The sequence below is a fragment of the Mauremys mutica genome, chromosome 6 (assembly GCF_020497125.1).
Source record: "Mauremys mutica isolate MM-2020 ecotype Southern chromosome 6, ASM2049712v1, whole genome shotgun sequence".
NCBI classification, from domain to species: Eukaryota; Metazoa; Chordata; order Testudines; family Geoemydidae; genus Mauremys; species Mauremys mutica.
The window spans coordinates 61,665,860-61,684,831 of record NC_059077.1 but is presented as its reverse complement, the minus strand read 5'-3'; the positions used below and the strand labels follow the sequence as shown (position 1 = coordinate 61,684,831).

At 41.3% G+C, this 18,972-nt stretch overlaps 1 protein-coding gene across 2 annotated transcripts in view; it reads left to right on the top strand.

The window, feature by feature from the left end:
* LOC123373338 (solute carrier organic anion transporter family member 4C1-like) overlaps positions 1–18,972 on the top strand; it is a 108,658-nt gene that overhangs the window by 50,366 nt on the left and 39,320 nt on the right. For both annotated transcript variants that reach the window (XM_045022330.1, XM_045022329.1), the window contains 4 exons: positions 1,801–1,995; positions 6,919–7,015; positions 8,280–8,401; positions 9,648–9,763. In XM_045022330.1, coding sequence (XP_044878265.1) covers positions 1,801–1,995; positions 6,919–7,015; positions 8,280–8,401; positions 9,648–9,763 — 530 coding nt within the window. The remainder of the gene's footprint in view (positions 1–1,800; positions 1,996–6,918; positions 7,016–8,279; positions 8,402–9,647; positions 9,764–18,972) is intronic.

The window sequence follows — 18,972 nt, the reverse complement described above, 5'->3', positions numbered from 1 at the left end:
CCTGTCATTCCTCGAGTTTAGAGGTGGTCTTTACATCACCGCACACCCTACCCAGCACAGTCTGCTTCCCAGTTTCAACCCTTTAATGCAAAGTCATCAATAAAGAAACCTTTGTAAAGTTACAGTGGAACATGTATTTTATTTTTAAACGTGTGTTGGAAGTGGGGGAAGCGGGGTGGACGGGGTATGTAACTGCAGATGCTGGTCAACAGTAACTTGGTAAAGAAACAGGGGCAGGTTCAGCTTCTCTGTAAAGAAACTGAACAGTCACAGGTCACGCTGCTCGCTGCTCGCTGGTACTTGAAGAGTTCCTTGTCGCTGTGCAAGGTGCCTGCATAGGGCTTCACGAGGCAGGGCATTAGCGGGTAGGCTGGGTCCCCGAGGATCACTATAGGCATCTGCACATCCCCAAGAGTTATTTTGTGGTCCGGGAAGAAACTACCTTCCTCAGGCGTCTAAACAGAGCAGAGTTCCTGAAAACACGCGCGTCATGAACTTTGCCTGGCCACCCGACGTTGATGTTGGTAAAACGTCCCCCATGGTCCACCAGTGCTCGCAGCACCATTGAAAAGTAGCCCGATTTCTCAGCAGCTGACTGTGGAAGAGGTGGACGATAAGGTGCGAGGAGTTAACAACGGCCATAAGTGCAGCGATGATCGCAGCGGGCTCCATGCTCGCAGTGCTGTGGCGTCCGCGCTGTCACTGACCAGAAAAGTGCGCTAACAGATTTCCCGCCGGCGCTTTCGGGGAGGGAGGGAGGGCGTGATTGACGGTTCAATGATGACAGTTACCCAAAACCACCCTCGACACATTTTTTCCCCCAGCAGGCACTGGGGGGAAATCCCAGAATTCCAATGGGCAGCGGGGAGTGCGGGAACTGTGGGATAGCTTCCCACAGTGCACCGCTTCCAAATTCGATGCTGGCCCCGTTAATGTGGACTCACACAGTCGAATTAGTGTTTTTAGTGTGGATACACAAATTCGACTTCGTAAGGTCGATTCCACAAATTCGACTTAAGTTGATTCGAAATAGTCTTGTAGTGTAGACATACCCCAAGTGCCTATCAGTATTGCTCCATATCAGCTGGAGCACTGATTAATAAACAATAATCTCTGTTTTAAACTAAAAGAACAAGAGTACTTGTGGCACCTTAGAGACTAACAAATTTATTTCAGCATGAGCTTTTGTGAGCTACAGCTCACTTCTTCGGATGCATAGAATGGAACACACAGACAGGAGATATTTATACATACAGAGAACATGAAAAGGTGGAAGTATGCATAACAAAAGGTGCCACAAGTACTCCTGTTCTTTTTGCGGATACAGACTAACACGGCTGCTACTCTGAAACCTGTTTTAAACTATAAATTTCTCTATATTTTGTTCTTTAATTTGAAGTATTGTAGGTTACAAGGGTATCAGAGAATTCTGTTTGATATCTTGTTGCATACAGAACTCATCCTCTAAACAAGAGTTTTAATTCAGGGTATTTGGGCAATCAAAAATTAAAAAGCCACTCATTTTTATGAGGAATTTTCCCACTCTCCCGTGTCTGGTAGAGAAATATCCTCATTTTTCATATGGGAATATTGTGGCACAGAGATGCTCAGTGACATGTCTCATGTCTCACAGGAAATCTGTATGAGAGCTGGGATTAGAAGACTAGGAGTCGAGCACTCCTGTGCTATTAACTACAGAATGCATTATATACAAGGTGCTTCCTTACCTTTATAAGCACAAACTATATGATGAATCAGTCAACTGTATTTTATTAATGTCTCTATAAATGTGTTTTTTAGATACCTGTCAAGTATCAGGAACTAGCAGTGCTAACTTCACTTGCAATACCAGCAAAGAGTCTTCACTCTCCAACTACCTCTATGTCTTCATCCTGGCGCAGCTGCTACTGGGAGTCGGAGGAACTCCCCTGTACACTTTGGGCACAGCCTTCATTGATGATAGTGTCCCAAAACACAAATCTTCTCTCTACATAGGTAATATTGTTTTAAAATTTAAATTGGTAGCAAATGATTGCTGAATTAACACTTTATAAATATTGTAATTTAAAAAATCTGCTAGTAGGAAGTGATCATAAATGTTGTAAACACAACACTTCTCATTAAGTAGCTGAAGTAACAGATTTGCTTGCTGACAACTTTTTTATATAGAAATCGTTTCTGCAGTGGTTGCTGTAATGGTTGGCATGTAGATGTTTTGGAAACAGACAAGGCTATGCTTATTGTCTCAGCAGGTTGGAAATTTGCTGACTGGCTATTTTATTTGTTAAATAGGGTGGGTCAGGATGAACCCCACAGTATCTTGAACACTTCACCCAGACTCTTATTTTCATATGTTACTGTAGCGGGGAGAACACCTGCTCCAGCCCGGAAGGGGTTGGAAAAGCCCTGCAGAGGACTGGGGCTGGGCAAGGGAGTAAAACTCCGGCTGATTGGGGGAAGTGGCTGCAGCTGGGGCCATGCCCCAATCTAAGCAACTGGGCCTTATAAGAAGGCCAGGGAAGTCAGAGGGAGCAGTCTCTCTCTGACTTGAGAGGGAAACAGGCCTGGCTGCTGGGGAACTCACCCAGGAGGTGGGCCGGGCCGGGCCGGGCAAAGCAAAGCAAAGGCCTTAGGAGCTGGGAAGCCCTAGGCCAGCAACTCCCCAGGCTGCAGGGCCTAGTTTTAGGCCTCCTAGGTAGTGGGCTTGTAGGGGGGCAGCCAGAGGTGGGTAAAGGCAGCCAGTCCAAACTCCTTGTTGTCTGTGATGATCGACTGATAGACTGCAGGGCGCGGGGGCTAAACAGAGACTGGCAGTAGCCACAACTGAGGCAATGTGGGGATGGGGGTGGGGGTTCCCCTGGGATGGGGAAACTCAGTAAGACTGTGGGGTACTGCAGGAGGCAGAACTCTGAGATAAGGGCACTGGAGTCCTGGGAGGAACACGGGGGGCCAATGGCAAGTGGATCACTGGCCTGCAGAGGGTGATCCTGGGTTGAAGAGCTAATTCCCAAGGACAACCTGCTTACCCTGGTGAGCTGCATGCCAGAGGTTGCCGAGCCCTCATCTAGACTTCAGATAAACATGTGAACTTGTAGAAGAAAAAAGTAGTGTCATCTTAAAAAGCAGCCTATTTTAATAACACAACAAAACTAGAACGGAAATATAACAAATGGCTAAGTAACTAGGTTAATCCTTCCATGTTTGAGCTGATAATTTATTACTGTACACAGGGATGCATTAATGTATTACAAGATACCTACAGGATATTTTTGCTTTTCCTGACAGATATAGTGTATGCTTTATTATGCATTGTGTGTGTTTTTGAATTAAGGCACCTGTTTTTAGTTAAACCTTTGTTAGGCACAAAAAGGCACTCAAGCATGATTTTTCTTTTTTAGGTATTTACCAAATTTATTTTAAGAGTTAAATTACATTCTTTCTTTTCCATTTGCACATTTAAGTGCATTCTAAAACAGCAAAACCAAAGTTCTATCTGGTATGAAAAGGAAAGTAACTTGATGACTGCTGATATTTTAGGATGTAGTCCAGCAGTTATTAGGCAGGTAAAACTCCCCATTCAACATGCTCAGAGTTTAGAGTGAGTTCCCATTCATGATCATAGGTCTTTAAAATCTTATCCTAAGTCTCCTGGATCCAAGGATCCTACAAACTTGGGGAGAAATCCTGATCCAACTGAAGTCAATGGAAGTTTTGCAACTGACTTCAGCAGGGCCAATATTTCACCCTTGTTATCTAAGGAGATACTCAGATAGTGTTGAATAGGTAAGAAATCCAGTCCTATCCCTAACAAATTCAGTCCAGAAATTTCAGCCTACAAGGAAGTTGCACAGCTGGGCCAGATAACTGATGCAGCAAAATTGTAAACATTATACAGAATTTTAGCAAAAATCCTTTCTATGTAATCAGTCATGAATATTTGGTTGAAAGTTAGTGTGTATCTCTGTACTCACCAGTGGCTATGATTCTCTGATATTGTGGCTATTAGGCCTAAAAAGACTAAGGGTATGCTTATACTGAGTAGAAGAAAAAGTGTGTTAACTCAGATTAGCTAACTTTGGTTAAAATATCAGTGAAGACATAGTAACTTGGAGACATCATAACAGCTCAAGTTAAAGTATATAGGGATAAACTAGAGCTGCTGATACAAGTTAAAAGAAGAGTTGTTGTGTCTTCACTACTATTTTAATCAAGTTTACTAACATGGGTTAGCTAACCTGAGTTAAGAAAGCATCTCTTTACAGTGTAGACCTGCCCTAAGGCAAAATCAAGAAAGCATGCTGCTTGTTCTTCTCCTATCTAGCTTTGCAGGGAAAGAACTGTCTGTATTGCTTCTCTGGGTGTACAAAAGAGCTCTTTTCAGTGAGACTAGCTACCCTTGCCTCTGCTTCCTCTCGTTCCAATGACTTAGCAAGATGTGTGAAAGCATACAGTGCCATTGCTCTTGAATCAATAAGACCTAAAGGAAACAGGGAGCTGTAGTCTTTACTAGTATCGGAGGGGTAGCCATGTTAGTCTGGATCTGTAAAAGCAGCAAAGAGTCTTGTGGCACCTTATAGACTAACAGACGTTTTGGAGCATGAGCTTTCGTGGGTGAATACCCACTTCACCCACGAAAGCTCATGCTCCAAAACGTCTGTTAGTCTATAAGGTGCCACAAGACTCATTGCTGCTTTTGTAGTCTTTACTGTGCTTCAAGTGTTAGGGATATTACGGCTGACAGAGCTGCTAACACAGACACCTGACTTCTGGTCATAGTAGATTTAAAAAAAATAAAGTACATTTTCATTTTACTTCTATAATGCTTTTATTTAGAATTTCCAGGCTACAGGTGTGTTCTCTTAATAATTTAAGCACTCAAACAGACTGGTATTTTTTTTACTTTAAAACATTTACATTTAAGGCTAAAAATAGTAGACATGCTACCTAACATGGCAAGGTTCAAGTGCTTTGAAACACACAAAGAGAAGTAGCCATATAATTCAAGCACTTAGCTATTTGTTGTGCAATTCTTTCACACAGTGGGGATGCAAGCTTTCTATTCCATATAATACAAATCTCTTTGTAGGCAAAATGCATGCAGTAATATAAATCTGGTATTGTGTAAAGGCAAAACTACTTTTACAGATTTGAAACTATTTTGAGGAAGAAGAAAGCCTTAAATAATAGGTGCATGCAGTGTAGTGTAGTTGTAGCTGTATCAGTCCCAGGATTTTAGAGAGACAAGGTGGATGAGGAAATAACTTTTACTGGATCAACTTCTGTTGGTCAGAGAGAGAAGCTTTTGAGCCACACAGAGCTCTTTAGGTCTGGGAAAGGTACCCTGAACATCACAGCAAAAGGCAAGGTGGAACAGGTTGTTTAGCATAAATAACTAGCACATATTGTAAGAGACAATTCAAGGTAGAATGACCCATTAACACTTCTGCAGTTATAGAACAAAAAGAGAAATTTAGTAAGTTACAATGGGGTCCTCATTGTAGTCCTCAACAGTGATGACTACATTAATGAGGCCAAAAGACTACTATTTGATACTACCTACTCTAAAGAACTCAAAGATGACTCCCACACCACTATTTACCCAGGAACTTAAGAATATCATCAACTCCTTCTCCAACCAACTCCAAGAGAAACTATACAAACTCATCTCCTATGACCCACCCTAGGGACCTTCTACATGCTTCCCAGCATACACAAACAAGAGAATCCAGGCAGACCCATCATATCTGGCAGTGGCACTCTTACTGAAGGAATATTGGGACTCCTAGAAACCATTCGCAAACTACTCATCACACGAGGGGCAGTTTCCTCCAGGACACAACTGTCTTCCTCCACAAACTGAAATATTAACAGCCTCCCTCAGAACATCATCCTCGCCAGCATGGTTGCTACTTCCCTTTACACCAACATGTCTCTTAACATTGGCATAGCTGTTTGGCTCAAATATTTACAAGACAATGGACAACCCTCAGATATCACCCCAAACACATCACCAAAGTCATCCATTTCATCCTCACTCCTAACCATTTAACATTCACTAACAAATACTTTACCCAAACCATGGGAATAGCCATGGATACAGGATGGCTCCCCAATATGTCAACCACTTCATGGACCACCTTCAAGAAGAATTTCTGGATAAATGCACCATGAAACCAGTGATCTACCTGAGAGATATCAATGATATTTTTATCCTCTGGACAGATGGTTTAAAATCCCCTGTAGATTTCCACCACAACTTCAACTACCATCATCCATTCATCAAACTTTCTCTAGAACACCCCCACACTAGCATCAACTTCCTGGACACAACGATCAGTTTCAACAGTGGAACCTTACTGACTATCATATACAATAATCCCACAGGTCACCAAACCTATCTTAATTGATCCAATAATCACCCCAAACACAGAAAAATATCTGTTATTTACAGCCAAGCACAGAATATGCTCTGAGGAAAAAGTCTGGGATATACACCTTAACACACGTAAAACCACCTTCACCAAACAAGGACACTCCACCAGAGAAGTAGATTGCATCATGGAACGGGCCACCCAAATACCCAGAAGTTGATCCAATAAAAGCTATTACTTCACCCACCTTGTCTCATAAATAATAGTTGTAAAAGATCATGTTAAAGATATTAATAGTATAATGGACAAGTGTATATTTTGATTTTTACAAATCTTTGATTTCTATAAATCATTACACTGAACGTGTAAATGTGATTGTTCCCTCCCCTGAAAATGCCATGGAATTTATTTTTTGTATTTTATTGTGTGTCTATGAACTTTTATTGTTATCTACATGCTTAATTTTTTCTTTAACCTTACATTTTAGAACTGTATGTCCTACTGAGACGTGACATGGAAAACATTTCTTCTTTTTCTTTCCTTTTAGGAATTGGCTATGCCATGTCATTGCTGGGTCCTGCCCTTGGCTATGTATTGGGAGGGCAGCTGCTTAATATCTATATTGATGCCCCTCTTCAAACAAGGCAAGGCAATGTTCTGGTTTTCTTCTGTTCAGCCAACAGAGTGCTATTTTTATTGATCCCTGGTTCCTAATGGTAATCTACTAAAATATTCAGGTACTTCCTATGGCTTCATTGAGGATTATGGCTTTTGCCATGAGAGGGGAAATAGCTGAGCTCCACTCCATATAATAGCTCTTTCCTTCAGAGAACATAAGATTGTTCCTGTGGACTTTTTTGGAAAACCCTCTGACCTGTTAGGCAACAATCTAGTCTTCCCTAATGACTTCCAAGAAAAGAGACCTAAACTCTAATCTTTTCTATAGAGAAAAGTTACTCCTTGATAATCAGGAGCATGAGTTTAGTTCCAGCTTTTGGAGATGGTGGTTACTACTTCTTTTGTTTGTCAACCTTAAAATAAGACCAAACCTGCATTCTCAGCACATGAACATTTTCTGTCCAGAGACTTCCTTTACTGGTGATATGAGGAGTGGGATCTCACTTCTTTCATTTCAGGGGTTATGTTGCAGGATTCCCACAGTAACATTAGATTTTAAAAAATCTGTATGGGTTATCATTCCTCAATGATTTAGGACATAAACCACTAACTCCTTGGGATTAGGAAGAAACCTCTCCCATGGGCATGTAATTGCATAATTTTCCATTACGGGGGAGAAGGGGGTTCTTTGAAGAATCTATTACGGAAATGCAGTAGGATACAAGACTAGATGATCTTTGGGCTGATCCAATATAGCAATTCCTACAATCCTGATTTGTCTGAGTTATAGTTGCTGTTTGCTTTTGCATTTTCCTGACTTTTGTGACTTCAGTTATGCAACTTCAACGTGATGGGACTAGTATCTAATTCACATTTGCCTTGTGTAAAAATCCACTGATGGTAAAGATGTTCAGAATTGTTTTGAATAGTATTAAACATATATTTAGTGATCAGTGATGTGGTGGTGACATTGCACCTTACCAAGACCTGTTTTTTCATTGCTCCCTTATTAGTCAGTCCGGTACATTCTGGTTCAACAGTCTCCATTTTGACTTGATTATATTTATAATGTGCTGAATGCTTATTATACAAAAAGTAAAACAATAGAATTTAATAAGTCCCAAAAACTATGAGGAAAAAGCATGGTACTGGGAGGCTTTCTCCTAGTGCCATGGGAGAAACTGAGTGCATAGCTTTTAAAGCCATAATAATTTGGGGCAATATTCTGTGTGACTAGTAAGATGTTTATGTCATTATTAAATCTGCATTTTCCAAATTAATCTTTTCTAGCACAGAGATTGAGCCAGATGACCCCCGGTGGCTTGGGGCATGGTGGATAGCATTTCTCTTGTGCTGTTTTGGAACATGGCTTCTGATAGTACCTTTTTCGTGTTTTCCAAAGCACTTACCAGGTAAATGTTAATTATTAATCAACCAACTATTAGGAGGGAGTTTGGGCTTGTGGCTAGAGCAATGGACTGGGAATGGGCACTCTGAGGTTCTGTTCCATTCACTTGGCTTACTGTGTGATGTTGAGCAAATAATTTAATTGCTCTATGCTTTCAGTGTACCGTTTGTAAAAACAGGTATAATGCCTTGTAGTTAGGGTATTAATTAAGCTTTGTGTAACAGGTAAGCAGTGAAATTCTAGAAAGCTTGTTGGGCAGGAGGAAGACAATTGACTGTGGGAGGGTTTTTGAAAGGTTTAATGGGAAATAGGACTGGGGGAGGATTGAGGGTCTAGTTGAAATAGGCTGAGGGCAAGGGGAAATAGGGGATGTAGTTATATGGAGATATACATATCTCATAGAACTGGAAGGGACTTTGAAAGGTCATAGAGTCCAGTTCCCTGCCTTCACAGCAGGACCAAGTACCATCCCTGACAGATTTTTGCCCCAGATCCCTAAATGGCCCCCTCAAGGATTGAACTCACAACTCTGGGTTTAGCAGGCTAATGATCAATGATGTGGTGGCTAAAGTTTTCAAAAGAAAATGCGCCTCACATTAGGCTCCCAAGTCCATATTAGATGTTTAAATAAATGACCTGAGCACCCAACATCTCCTACTGACTTAATTAGTCTTGCATTGCAGCCTTTGATTCAGATTCAACCTCCCGCCTTGCTGTATAGGCGGAGCAGAGAGGCATGTCCGAGTATCCTAGGACAGGGTTATAGACCTCAGGAGCTTTATAAAACCTTTTCTGTTAGTACAGCTAGTATTACAAAGAGGACAGGCTCTTCCCAAAATATTTTTTAAAAAACATTCTGTGTGGGGAATGACAGAAAAAAGGAGAGAAGGAAGAGGAGAGTTATAAGTATGGGTGCAGAAAGGTGATATGGATAGGGTAAAATGACCAGGACAGGGTTCAATGAATCTGAAATTTCTTTTGATGGGCCTGATAACACCAACAACTCTCATGCTTGCCGTTGACGTTTTTACTGTGATACACTCAGCAGAGCTCTACTTTCCATAGGAATGGATTATAGATCTGCTTTTCATTCTGCATTGTTGCAGTGTCTAGCAAAATCTACATGATGTCTCCTTTTTTGGGAAATGGCGCATTTGTTGTAATACTGCACTTTAATTAAAGATAAATTTGTTACAAGCACTACGTTACTCCTTATTTTCATCGTGTAAAATAAACTTGTTTTTCTGTAGGTACAGCAAAAGTACAATCTGAAAAAATTTCTGAAACTCATGATGATGGAAGTGAGGCATTTGTTGAAGACAGGAATATTGGGAAAAATTTTAAAGATTTTCCAGTGGCTCTTTTGGTAAGGTAAACAATAAAGTCAATGCAAGATTTTTAGCTGTTCTTTGCATATTATGGTAGTTTACATAATTTTGAGATACTTTGACCCACTTAAATGAGCTTCATAGACATGTAGAAAACTCACTTCTGTTTACAGAGGGGCTTGCATGGGAAATATTCCAGTTCTGTTTTGGGACAAGACTGTAGGAATAGATACTGGATAGTGGCAAAAGTATACATGTTACATTGTGATCTTCTATTTGTAGCATAGAGTATAATTTTAACCACAGTCAAGTGGTGTTCGGGGAACTTCCACCCCTTCTAAACATGGAGTCTTGAATGAACTTCCAGCTCTGTCACTGAGCCATGTAATCAAAGTATCTTGTTTACTCTGGGAGAAGACTGGAATCTTTGAGTCATGTTTAGAAAACCTCACCCTGAAAACTTTCTTCCAGTCAAAATAATTTTTCGGGAAGGAGGGGCAGTCAACAGTTTAGAAGAAAATCAAACTTCAGATGTTAGCTACAACAGAGCTTGTATGAACTATGAAATACCTCCTTCTCATGGGAGAATCGGATGCCTGGTGATAAACCGTGCAAAGACTTTCACAACACATACAGATAGCAAACTCCTTCTGTAGTGCAAAGGCTCTTTTATCTAAAGTGGGTTAAAAATAGTATTTTCTTTTCCATTAGTAGTCAGGCTTATATGAACCATCCATGTATATCTCTGGTTACTTCAGGAGACTAATTTTAACATGACGTGACTCTAAGGTTAGACTGACTATACTTTTTCAAAGCATTACTCTTCCATCATACATTGGGCATGAATCCAGGTTTGACCTTTCTGTTACAGATGTACAGCAACCTTAAATTATGGGATCTCTCTCTAAATACAACATATGTATTTTGGATGTACTATGCTTTGGAGTTGCCAAAAGAGTGTTGTTACTGTTCACTTCTGTTACTACTGTATCATGAGGAATCTTTGCATTTAACTGACCTTTGGCTAGAGACTCATACCTGAATCTTTTGTCCTCAAGAGTGAAGACTGCAACTAGTCTGTTTTTGGAAACAGACAACTATTAACTTGTTCTCTGAGGATGAAAGGTGTAATGGATCCACACTCTACCACCCACTTTCAGTGCAGAGGTGTGGGTACAGCTTTAAAATGTTTTTAATGCTTTTCCCCTTTTGCTCAGAATAGGAACTGATAGAGTAGAGCAAGGATAGTGTGTGGTAAGAGTGGGATTTAAGCATCTTGTAAAAATGTTATCTGAGTTCTCACTGCCCTTGAGCCAAGCATAATCCCAAATCTGTAATTCTTTTGCAGATTAGACAACATTAGATATGTAATAAATCATTAGACAACAACATCAGATATGTAATTTCTCCTTCCTGAGACTACTACGTATGTTTTACAATCTCATTCTTGCAGCCTGGGAGGGGAAACATGTTAATGCATTCTAAGAGGTTAAATAAGAAATGGAACTAGTTAGACACCTTTTCTGTAATTCAAAAATGAATTTTTAAAGACAATTTCATAGACCATCTCTCAATATTGCATTATTTGACAAGATGGTGGATTTAAAAAAAACCCCATAGATAATGCTGTTGTCTAGTTACCTTTAGTGATGTGTTTTCTTTAACAAAAAAGGTATGTCTTAGAGGGGGTTTCATTTCAATTAAAAAGTTCATTTAAAAAATTCATTTAGTGAAAGAACTTGCGTTGTTCTTTGAGTTACTGCACATGTGGATCCCACTTATTGTGTCCATTGTGCCCAGCACAGCAGTTCAGAATGTTGACTCTAGCAGTATCTAGTAGGGATTGCGCATGCTTATGCTTCCGCTGCATGTCCCCCTGCTTTCCCCCATTTTAAGTCATAAAGGGCATAGTGACCCCAACCGTCATTCAGTTCCTTTGAACTGCCATAGGAAGTGAGATGGAACAACATAGTGTTAGTTTGTAGGAACCTTGTTATTTAGTGATTAAACTGATTGTTGATTCTTTTTTTTTTATAAATAGGAGTAAGTGTTCTGGTTACTGTTTCTTTTAGCTTGTAGGTAGTGGATTAAAAATATAGAGAGAGAAGCGCACAGTTTATAGCAGAACATATATTTCTGGGTTTCAAGCCATATCCCTCCTCCGGGGGGATTTTTCTTCTAATAGCCACAACAAATACCTTTACTGCCTTGGTAAGGAATATATCATTGCTAAGTGTGCTATTTGCAAGTCCTTCAAGAAGCACAAACCAAAGGAGAAGCAGCCTGAACCGACACTTTTTCTTATAGAAAGGTCCATGATAACAGAGGCTTCTTTTTTCATAACTCATCCTTCCAGCTCTCCTGTGACCAGAGATGTGACATCTGATTCAGGAGCAGTTAAGAAGACAAAAGGAATTCAGAAAAATCCATCAAAGCAGTCAGGGATCCTTGCTGCCTTAGGACTGAGTGGCTCTGACTTTATGCAGAGTTGTTGTAGCTGTGTTGGTCCCAGGATATTAGAGAGACAGGGTGGGTGAGGTAATACTTTTTATTGAACCAACTTCTTTTGGTGAGTGACACCTGAAAGCTTGTGGCTCTGACTCTGTACTTTTCCTGGTACTGAGTCCTGTCTCTGGGGCCAGGACTCAGGAGCCCTTGCAGCCATTGAAAGGGAAAAAAGCAGGACTTGGGCAGGTGGTGCCACACTGTAACAGAAAACCAGTGCAGACACCTTCTCTGTCTTTGGCAAGGAGATCAAGAAGATCATCTACCTTATTTAGTAGTACTGGAGCACTCAGGATGGTCTTCATCAGTGACTCCTTTGTTGGCACCAATGACTTTTATCAAAGCCTGCACTGAGTTTCAGCCACAGGACAAGCTTCAAAGCAGAGAGAGGTAGCTACAGCGTCCTCAGTGATGGGAACTTTTACAATTAAATTTGAGCTCTAAAAGGTTTTTTGTGCCTTCGCCAGATATCAGCATCACTCCAGAACCCGAGTCATCTTTCCTGAAGGTTTCCCCAATTTTGGTGCCAGACAGATTCCCTCCCTGAAAAGATGTGAGGATACTTGTAATGAAAATCTCTTTGAATCAACATACAAATACAATTAAGGATATGATTCCCATCCAGGTCCTTCAGTCTTCTGTCATGTCTTTGGTGTTAGAAACTTTTTCATCCAAAGACTTTGACTCCTCTTCAGATTGATAGGAGTTCTCCACAAAAAAACCCAAAATCCGATTGATGGAAACAAAATAATCTAAGGAGGCATATGGGGAAGGACCTCTTAATAGATCTGAGGATGTTAATTCTCACCATGGTCCTTGGTTTCCTCCATATTGGCCAAATGTCCCTTTCCCAAATGGTCTGTAACCATGGTCTTATTGGCCTTCATGGATCACAGTTTTTGTGAAACATTGTCTCATAATATACGGGATCTATACTTAAGTCACCTGTGGCAAATTCTCATGGTTTTATCATTCTCCTTGTCATGTTCAAGAAATGAAGGAGCAACAAATTGTTAGTGATGGTGAATCAAGAGAGTCTTCCCAATTCACTTGGTCTTTCTCCCTTGCTTGATACACAATTTTCAGCTGATGATTTAAACCCTGTCAGGAATTATTGAAGCATATTGCAAAAACACTGGAAGTTCCTTTGGAGACCATTCAGGAGAAAGTGTATAAATTGTTTGATATCCTACAACCAACATCCCAAAGCAGCGTTGAACTACCAATAATGAAGGGATGTTGCACCCATCAAAAGATCTTTGGGTTACCACTGCTGTGAGGCAAACCTTCAGCCAAACCACGGCTGCTCGCTCAGCTACCCCTCCAACAGAGCTGAGGTGAGTAACCGCTCAGACATACAGGAACAATCCAGCTTCACTGACTTACCCTTCCAACAGAGCCTGCAGTGACTTTGCCCTCTAGCATGAGGCAGCAACCTATGCCTGAGCCAAGACGGGATCAGATGAACCCCAGGCTCAGGTATTTCCCCAACCCTACTAGAACTGCAGATCAATCTGTGCAACAGCTCTACCTGGCCAGGAATCCTCCTGTTGCCTCGCACTGTATCATACTCTCGAGATTCCCAGCCTGCTCTTGATCCTGTTCCTGCCTCAGCCTTGCTTGAGTCCTGTTCCAGTCTAGTCCATGCCCTACTCTGACCTTGCTGCAGCCCTGTTACTGACTCTCTTTAGCCTTGCCTCTGCTTCCTGACCCTTCCTGGAGCCTGGATTTGACCTGGACCTTGGCTTTGACCCTCTTTGTATCTGGACCCTGTCTACAATACTGACTTGGTTTGTCTCTGGATCCTGACTACCCAGCTTTGACCCCTGGCTTAAACCTCAACTCCAACTACAGTACTGATTCTGGCTTGTCTACAGGCTCTGACGTTGGTTCTGACCTTGGCCTGTCCCCAGATCTTGATTCCGGTGCTACCCTTGGCCCAGTCCAGACCCTTCCTCTGGCTTTGACCTCTACCCCAAATACTAGGCCTGATTAGTGGGAGGTGGTGCCTGACACCTTCTTCCACTTCAGCTACTTCAAAACACACTGATTGTTGATACCAGGTACCATCCAAGTGTTATGAACATTCTTCTACCCATCTGGCTTTATCATCTAAGCAATTAAGAAAGTTTACTCATAAGGAGAAAGCATCCTAGAGACTGGATCTCTTTGGGAAGAAAAACTACATTTCAGCTTCCTATCAAGCTATTCTATCCAAATACGATTATCTACAGTGGGATAGATTTTAAGGATAAGTTACCATCAGCATCTAGAGATGAATTTAAAGCTCTTTGTGAAGAGAGTCAACTGATTGCTAAAACCTCTCTTCAAGCTGCATTACATGCTGCGGATTGTGGTGTTTTGAGCAGTAGCTACAGGTATTGTGATGAGATGCTCATCTTGGTTATTTGCATCAGGTTAACCAAGAGATGTACAAGCAACCACTGAAGATTTACCATTTTTGGGCCACAATCTATTTAGTACTAAAACTGATGAGTCTCTGCATTCATTACAAGACTCAAGATCCACATTCAGATCACTTGGTTTATATACTACTATGTTTAAAAAGAAAAGTTTCATCTTCAGTCTTCATTCTCTAGATGTAGAAACATGTAGAATCATCTCCTCCTCCTCATCATCAGAGGCCTTCTGAGCAACTCAGAAGGAAACATATCAGAAAAAGAAATTAGTTCCACTTTCTTCTTCTATAACTGATCAGTCGAGTCAGGCACATCAAACATCAGATTTGATGCATTGGTTAAGGATCTTGGACTAGTCTACAAGGATCTTTACCCTTTTACTCCAGCATTTGGTTTCCATCCTTCAGATTACCAGGAGCCTTGGGTGATGGTCATCACAGATCAATGGGTCCTTCAAGTCATCAGTGATGGTTATATCATTCATTTTCAATCCTTTCATCCCACCCATTCTAGTCCCCTTTCAGGGCCACTCTCATGAGAGTTTTGTTCCAGGAGATAGATGAACTAATTCAATGGCACTGTCACTCTTTACTGAGCATGGTATATGCACCAACGAGTTCTTTGATGGCTGCTGAGTCTGATGCACAAGTGACAGTCTACAGGTAGGGCACACCCATGAACTAGCACTAGCAATGCTCTGAATCCAAGCAGCAGATTCTTTCCTCCTCTGATGCCAGTCATCACAAAGCTTGATCCAGTATACCTCACAGTGCCTCGTTCTATTTACAAGTTGACTCTGCCAACCAGAGCAGCATTCTGCCCTTCTTTCCCAATCATCAACAGAGATTCCAAAGGGTTCTAAATCATCTTTGCAAGCATCCTGAAATCTGCGCAGTGGTCTGCCTCTCTTTCTAGACCCTTTGTGAGTGTGAGAGTACAGCACTAATTAAGTTGGGGCAATAGAGTTAGTGCCTCAGGAATATATCGAGAGATGCTTCTATTCTCTTTATTTCCTCATACTGAAAAAGAAAGGAAGTTTGTGCCTGATTCTAGATCTCAGGATTCTCAATTAATACATTCAATGTGCCAAATTCCATATGGTAACTTTCATTTCTTGTTATCCCTGCTGTAGATCCCATGAATTGGTTCATTACCCTCAACTTACAGGATGCTTATTTTCATGTGTAAATATACCCCAGACACAGAAAGCACCTACATTTTCTGGCTCTGGAGAGTCATTACCAATTGAGAGTTTTGGGGTTTTATTGGCACTGAGGGTATTCACAAAGCATCTATCAGTAGTACCAGCCCATCTACTCAGCCAAGGAATCCACATTTACCCATATATAGATGTTCAGGGGAATTCATGAACACAAGCGTACTTTCAGGAAAGAAAATGATTCATTTAATTTCATCCATGGGTTTGAGGATCAATTTTAAAAAGTCAACTCTGATTCTATCTCAATCTACAGAGTTCATCAGAGCTCTCCTGGACTTAGTAGCAGAGAAGAGCATTCCTCCATCAGACAGATTTCAAAAAATAAAAACAAATATGATTTCTGTACTTACCCTCAAAAAACAATAAGAAAATGCCTCAAATTTCTAGGCCATATGGCTTCATGTACATTTGTAATCCTATTCACCAGATTACATCTGAGACCATTTAAACATGGAACAAGTCAGTTTATAGACCAACAATCCACTGTATGTCACTGAAGGAGCTGATTCCAGATCAAATTTTATCCTCGATGGAATGGTGGATGATATAGGGAATAGTATGTGTGGGAATTCAATTCACCCTTCCAGTCCCTTCCAAAAGCACGTCAACTCCAGCTACAGTACTGATTCTGACTTGTCTACAGACTCTGATGTTGGTTCTGACCTTGCCCATTCCCCAGATCTTGATTCCAGTGCTACCCTTGGCCCAGTCCCTACCTCTGGCTTTGACCTCTACCCCAAATACTAGGCCTGACTAGTGGGAGGTGGTGCCTGAGATCTTCTTCCATTTTCAGACTTGTGGCCTCTGATCTCATCTAGAATCCATGATTCACATACATGCTCTAGAAGAACTAAGAGCATTGAGATTAGCTTGCAAAGTGTTTCCATCTAGCATTAAGAATTCTTCAATCCATATACTCATGGATAATTCCATGGCTGCTTATCATCTAAAAACTAAAGACAGGGAGGTGTGAGATCAGACCTTTTTTGCCAAGAAGCTATAAAAGTGAAGGAATGGAGCATTCAGAATCACATCAGTCTGACAGCAGGAAAATGTCTTTGTCCCCTGAGTGAGAATTAAAAAATGTACTAGTAAACCAAATTTTTCAGCTGTGGGGACTTCTCCAAATAGACTTATTTGTGTCAGTTCAAAACAGGAAAAATCTGATATTTTTTTCTCAAACAGGAAAGAGGTTGGCATCCCTAGCAGATGCCTTCATGATTTCTTGGTCATGTCATTTGATGTATGCTTTCCCCGCATTTCCCCTAATCCTAGAGGTGTTACAGAAAATAAGGCAATTGAAGGCTCAAGTTATAATGGTGTCTCCCCCTTTGCCTTACCAATTTTGGTTCTCAGATCTAATGCTACTGTCAAATCATCAATTTATCACACTCCCAGTTCGGAAACACTGTTCTCACAGTGTCACAGTCTGATCCTCCACCCAAACCCAGCCTCTTTACATCACATGGCCTGGATAATATCTGTATGCTCTCAGTAGACAGAGAGTGTTCTTCAGAGATACAGAACATTCTTCTTCAGAGTAGAAAATTATCCCCTAGGACTACATACACTGCCAAATGGAAATGTTTTTCTAAACATTTTTCTTTTTAAGCAAAGTCTAAAAGATGCTCCATGTCAATGTTCTATTACAATTATATATTCCCTATTATCTTTAAAGCATTCAGGACTATCTTTTGCTTCAATTAAAGTCCATTTGGCAGTGATAACTGCAATTTATCCTCCACTAGAGGGGAGTACAGTTTTTTTCTCATCAGTCAGTGAAAAGACTTATCACAGGGATGGTTCATATTTTTCCTCCAGTGAGAAAGATCATTACAACATGGAAATTAAGTAAAGTGCTTTATTTGCTCATGGACCCCCTTGCTGAACTTCTGTCGAATTGGTCAATTCATCTACTATCAAGGAAAGTGGAATCCTGGGTGGCAATTACATCAGCTCATAGACAGGACCTGTCAAAAAAATCTCCAGGGGTTATAGGCTTAGGCCTTCCACTCCTACAGCTTCAACTCCAGCTCTGGGCCCTTCAAGACACTTGGGAAGCCATTCTGAGGGGCTGGTCAAGTTGGTATACCAGTCTCCATCTCTCAAGACCCAAACTCCCTCACCTTTGCAAACCCACTTCTGCGGTGCTTGGTCACAAATTACTTCAGACCCATGGGTCTTGAGCACTGTGGAGGTGGAATATACTCTCCAGTTTGCTTTTACACCTCCCTTCGCGCTCTCTCTGTCCCTCTTCAGGGAGCACTCTCATGAGAAACTCCTTATCCAGGAAGTACAATTGAAGCTTTGTTTGGGAGCCAAAGAGGAGGTTCCATGTGGTCTGAGAGTGAAGGGGTTTTATTCCTGCTGTTACCTAATCCCAGAAGCAAAGGGGGAGAGGGTCTCGGACCAATTTTAGACCTGCATCAGCTCAACAAATTCTTAAAACAGAGAAAGTTTCACATTGTCACCTAGCTTCCCGAAGGCTCTCTCTGGGTCCTGGGGAGCGGTATACTGCCCTCTACTTAAAAGATGCCTACTTCCATGTGGCAATCAACCAAGTTTACAGGAAGTATCTCCGATTTCTGGTAAATTAAAATAATTACCAGTTCAATATACTACCTTTTGGCCTGCCAACAGCTTCCATGGTCTTTACAAAAGTTATGGCAGTAGTAGCTGCATTCCCCATAATTGGGATTTCAATTTTATCCCTACCTGGGCAACTGGATCATTAAGTGCCAGTCCAGACTGCAAGTTCAGAGCAGTGTTGCCCTGATCTAGTCAACATTCAAAGCTCTGGAACTGTTAGTCAACACAGAAAAGTCTCTCCTCTCCCAGATCCAGAGGATGGAGTTTATAGGGGCTGTATTGGACTCATCTCAAGCCAAGGCCTTTGCCTAGAACCTGGAGTCCAGAAGAATCTGATCAATTGTTATAGGTTTGAAGACTAACCTGGTCACAACAGCACAAAACTGTTTGAGACTTCTGGGACATATGGCCTCTTGCACTTAGGTGGTTCAGTATGTCACACTGAGCCTCAGATCTCTGCAGGAATGGCTGGCATCAGTCAACTTACCAAGCTACCATGAGCTTGACTTGGTGG